Source organism: Meleagris gallopavo, chromosome 31 (assembly GCF_905368555.1).
Source record: "Meleagris gallopavo chromosome 31, MGAL_WU_HG_1.1, whole genome shotgun sequence".
NCBI classification, from domain to species: domain Eukaryota; kingdom Metazoa; phylum Chordata; class Aves; order Galliformes; family Phasianidae; genus Meleagris; species Meleagris gallopavo.
In genome coordinates this window covers 2,656,509-2,661,919 of record NC_139434.1, presented here as the reverse complement: position 1 = coordinate 2,661,919, position 5,411 = coordinate 2,656,509, and the positions used below count along the sequence as shown (strand labels likewise).

Sequence of the window (5,411 nt, the reverse complement as noted above, 5' to 3'; positions counted from 1 at the left end):
TTACACCGCTCTGAATCACTTTTTTTCTTTAACAAAAAAAAAAAAAAAAAGACTTCCAAACAGCAGCAGGCGAAGCTGCCGATGTCCCCTCGGTTCCGCCCGCATTAACCCCACCAGTTCGTGCTCAATCAGTAAGCGACAAAACACCAAGCGGATGTTTGGGCCGTTTTTATTTATTATCAAGAAATCACATCATCAAACATCATCATCATTATTATTTTTTAATTATCATTATCGTGAAGCAACTTTTTACAGGACTATATAAAGCCGCAGCGTGCTCTAACAGACATTTGCATAGACCCTACATATAACAGCTTGAGGTAAGAGACATTACATATGAACTATTAGGATGCATATTAACAACCGCAATTAACTAAGCTAAGGGATACAAGCGGGAAAACGGCACCACGGACACGGAGAACAAACACAGAACGAACAGAAATCCCACACATCCACACGGGGAAAGCGGTCTGGAAGAGAATATTGCATATCTTTCCGTATCCCGAAGTCTCTCCGCGCACGGGGGGGTGAGGGGGGGGTGTCGGGGCGTCCTTTGTGCTGGGGAGGGCGGACGGGTTTGGGTAGGGTTCTTTTTGCGGGATATTTTTTGGGGGGGGGGGGGGGTATTTGTAGGGTTTTTGTAGTGATTTTTTTTTTTTTTTTTTGCAGGATTTTTGTGACATTTTGGAGCTCTGGGTGAGTGAAGGATATCGGAACGGGTTGATGCACCGTGTGAGATGCTGGGATTGAAACCCAGCCCAGCGCTGCCGACATTTCACAGTAACCCACCCTCATTTCTACCACCTCCGAACCGAACCCCGAGGTTTTGTTCAGCGGATTCGGTCCCTTCAGGAGAAATGACAGCACCCGCCGCTCCCCGTGTCCCCACACCCGATGTCACCCCCTGCAGAGTCAGCCGCTCCCCAAGAGCCTCCTTTCCCAACCCAAACCCACAACAGTCCCCCGATGCACGGAGCTCTTCCCCACCGCCCTCCTCCTCTCATTGCACGCGTGTACAGATTTACCCACAGCCCGAGTTTATTGCACTGCGAGAAGCGATGCCCTCCTTTGTGAGGAAGGTGGGGGGCAAGGTTTGGGGGGGGTCCTGGCGTTGGGGGAAGAGACGGCGGAGAAAAACGCGGAGGGAAGAAACGATGACATTTTCCCGATTGGAAAAAAAAAAAAAAAAAAAAGTTTATCGTAATCATTAAATAATAATAATAATAATAATAATAATAAAAGGGGGAGGATAAAGGGAAGCATCCAGGGAAGGGGTGCGGGTGGAGGGAGGCTGGAAGGAAAACGCAGCTGAAGGGAAAGGCCCCTCTCAGCCCGGGGAGGGATTTGGAAGGAGTCGGCTCCATCCTTTGCAGCTCGTAAATAAAAGCAATCCTCGCCGCTGCTGGTCATGACCATGAACGCGGGGAAGCGGGAGCACGTGGTGAGCGTCCAGGCTTCCCAGAAAACGCTGCTTTGCTATAAAGTTAATACACCCCCCTCCCCCCCCAACACTTCCCCCGACCCCGGTATAAAACGAACGGAGCAAAGCGCGGAGCGAAGCGCGGCGATGCAGCACCGCGGCCCTTCTCCCTCTTCAGCCTCAATTAAAAAAAAATCCAATTATTTTCTTCTCTCTTTCTATATATAGAATCAAATTATCCCATACCAAATTCCCCTCGGCCTCAAACCCACTCCCCTCCCGGTCCTAAACCTCCCCGAACGCCCCGAAATTCCTTCTGCCCACCTGATGGGGAAGAGCAAAACGCGGTGGGTTTGTTTGAACAGGAAAAGCAGAGCTGACGTACGGAGAAAACACATCGCATCCCATCAGACCTCCCAGGCAAAAAAAAAAAAAAAAAAAAAAAAAAAAAAGGCAGATGGGGTTTTAGGGGAATCAGCCCCACATCCCCACACAATGGAACCTCTTCTTCTACCCCCTGCCTGCAGCAGACGCAGCTTTTTAGGTAAAGAACCGTGGTCTGCTGATGGAAACGAGAGGTTTCTTAACCTGGGGTTACTCTTGAAGGGCGGCTGGGATGAATCTGAATGGGATGTTGCTTCTCAAAAGAAAACGTAATCACTCTTATTTATTTCTATTCCCCTCTAAGCTGTTCGAAGCCGGCCTGAGGTGGGGGGAGATGCGGCCTGCTCGACCCCAGCGTGCTGCTGGCACAGGAGGGGACAAAAAAGGGGACTTTTCCTACCTCTTTTGCTACACCATCATTAAAGAAGCACACACGCTCTCCACCAGCAGAGCTGCTGCAAAGAAGTGTCCCTTGGGAGAGATGAGGGAGCAGGGAGTGGGATGCGATTCGGAGCTACGGCGGATGATAACACGCTTGTGGCTACGAATTGAGACTGCAAAAGTCTCCGAAAGGAGAACTGAGATTTTTTCCCCCAGGGTTTCCTAAGGCGGCGTGGAAGCCGGTTTTTTATTTTTTTCCTCGTGACAGCGGAGTTGGGGACAACACTGTCAGCCGCAGCGAAGCACCGACAGCGCAGCCCCCACCTCCCCCCCGCAGGGATGCAGTGGGACGCACACACCTCGCATAGAGATTATGCCACATACACCGGAGATACGCACTGGCTTTGTCTCCTTCCTCTTCCTATACACACTGACATCCCCCCTCTCCACCCCCCCAACCCCGTAAAACCTCACATTGGCAAAAACAGCAAAACCCGCGTCTGGGGAACACCGTGCGCTGAGAAAACAAAACAAAACAAAACAAAAACCCATCTCCCACTCAGGTGGGGGTCCCGTGCTTTAAGACGCCGCCTCCTCCCCCCCCCCCCCCCCCCCGCCCCCCTACCAACTGTGGTCTCATTTTTCATTTGAACGAATTTATTCCTTTATTTAATTAATTGTCGCTCTTCTCCCACCCAGTAACCCCCAAATCGGGGCGGATTTCCCCCTGTCCGTGGTCTCATCGTTCTCTACCCACCCCCCCACCCCTCCCCACAGGACCCCCCCCTACCTGCGCTGCTGGCGGAGGGTCGAACTCTCCCCGCACACCTCCCCGAGCATCGCCGGGGGCCGCAGCCTTCGGGGCCGCCTCTTCCCATCCGCAGCCGTTCAGTCCCCGAGGAGGAAGAGGAGGAGGAGGAGGAGGAGGAGGTGCGCGTCCTCGTGCTTCGGTCGGGCTCCGTGTTTTAGGGGAAACCGGTTATTTGTGAACAGGACCTCTTTATTCATTGATTTCTGAGTGGGGAGGGGTGTGTGTGGGGGGGTGAGGAGTGGTCAGGTAAAATCCCGAGAGCTCGGGTGAACGCTGGATAGTCTATGGATTATTATTATTATTATTATTATTATTATTACCCGATACGGACGCTTTTAAAACTTTAAAAGAAAGACAGGGCTTGCTCCCTCAGGAGGAGTCTTTTCTTTTTCATGCGTCGGTTCTGGAACCAGATCTTCACCTGCTGGTCGCTCAGGTTTAATCGGTCTGAGAGCTCCCTCCTTCTTTGGCGAGTAATGAATTCATTGACCATGAACTCCCCCTCCAGCTCCGCCAGCTGCAGCTTGGAATAGGGTTTGCGTTTTTTCCGGGACCGCGTGTGCATCGGGTACCAAGGAGCACCTGGCAAAGGGAGGGAGGGGGGGAAGGGGCGAGAAGGAGAATTGAGCGTCTGGGGGAAAAATGCCCTCTTCTCTAAATCTATATCTATATATGTAAAGAAGAAAAGTGGGGGGCTGCCCCCCCAGGACTGCTGCCCGCACCTCCCAGCTGTCCCCGCCGTCCCCGTGGCCGCAGGGATGGATGCTCTCAGCTCCCACCCGGGGCGATGCGTGGGGAGGACACGCGGGGAGGGAGAGGAGGGAGCGATGTAACCGGGGAGCAACGCTTGGGTTGGGGAGGGGGGGAAAAAAGGAGAGGAGGTCCTTGCAGGATTGATCCGCAGCCGCTCTGATCCCTGCGCCGGTGGGAAGCGGTGGCGGAATGCACCCAAATGGCAGAGCCGATGGCTGCGTTATTTTCTTGTTATTATTTTTTCAAGCGTCCCCCGCGCTTCTTCCCTTCCCTTCCCTCTTCTCCCCGCTTCCCTCGGGCGGACACACCTCTGCGATGTCCCCGAGAAGCGCTGCCACCCGTCCGCGCCGTCGGTCGAGGAGGAGCGATGCGCAATCCCTGTGTCTCTCTTTCCCTCTCTCTCTCTCTCTCTCCTTCCCCCCCCCCCCCTTTTTTTTTTAATGGGATATTTACATGTTTATAGCCTTTTCTTTTAAAAGAAGCACCACCTAATAAAACATTCGGGATTTCGGTGCTACCCCTAGCGGTCTCAGCACACATAGGCACTCCGCTTCCCATCGCTGAGCCCATGAATCACACCACCAAGCAGCCCCAAGCCAGTAACCTCCCCCCCACACCCCATCCCGGCTGCCCCCACCTACAAAAAAACCCTTCCCGAGTCTTACCACCGGTGCCTAAAGTGCTGCCTTGGTTGAGGGGGGACACCAAACCCCCCGCTTCGCTCGCTGTGCCTTTATTTCCTTCATTGAGCAAAGACGAGCTGGAGTCTGACTCCAAGGATTGACACGACGGAGGGTCGTGGGGCACCGCCTCGGCTCCGGGATAGTCGTATTTGCTGAAATTGCTCCCCATGCCATTGGGAAGGCCGGATTCGAGGGGCAGCAAGGCACTGTCCCTGCCCCTCTCCTCCCGTTTGAGCCCGGTCGTGTCGGAGCAGCTCTCCCGGTAGTAGCATTTGCTTTCTTCCACCCGGGCGAGATCGCAGGCTCTGCCGAACGAAGGGTTAATGGAGACGGGGCTGCCCAGGTAGGGCTGCGGGTACCCGTTGCAGGGCTCCGAGGACGCCCAGGGTAAGGAGCAAACGTTGTCCCGTCGGGGGTACGATAAGGACGGCAGACCAGGCAGCTGCCCGCCGGAGGTTCGGAAATTTGGGAAGTAGAAAGTGTCTCCCGTATGGATGTTCACCAGAGGTCCCACAAAGCCGGGATTAAGGAGGTTGTGCTCGCCCATTTCCGCGGGCCTGACCGAAAGCTTCTACTTTATTGCTATCTGACATTAAACATAGTTAAACCGACGGCTCAGCCCCATTGGTCCGGGGGGGTCACGTGAGCCCCAAATTGCGCTGGGAGGGAAGGGGGGGGGGGGGGGGCTCCCCTCCTCTGGCAGCCGAGACAAAACACAACAGCAAGTTCCGCCTTTTTACGCCTTTCCCCCCCTCGCCCCCCACACCAACCCCGGCCCTCTTCACCCTCAATCATAAAAAAAACCCATCACGCAATTTATTTAAAAAAAAAAAAAAGGGAAAAAAAAAAAGAAAAAAAAAAAAGAAGGCAACGGCTCCCAGCGCTGCGGTTGAGGAGAGACCCGAAAATGTCATCTTTGGCACCAAATAACCGAGGAGGAGATGAATTTGCCCCCCAACCTCCCCTCCAACCCCCCACC

At 53.9% G+C, this 5,411-nt stretch overlaps 1 protein-coding gene across 1 annotated transcript; it reads right to left on the bottom strand.

The window, feature by feature from the left end:
- Positions 1–3,339: 3,339 nt before the first annotated feature.
- HOXC12 (homeobox C12) lies at positions 3,340–4,979 on the bottom strand. Its single transcript, XM_085212445.1, has 2 exons — positions 4,415–4,979; positions 3,340–3,578 (listed from the first exon to the last, which is right to left on the bottom strand). Exons 1-2 carry the CDS (start codon positions 4,977–4,979, stop codon positions 3,340–3,342), a joined length of 804 nt encoding a protein of 267 aa, XP_085068571.1.
- Between the last annotated feature and the right edge of the window lie 432 nt (positions 4,980–5,411).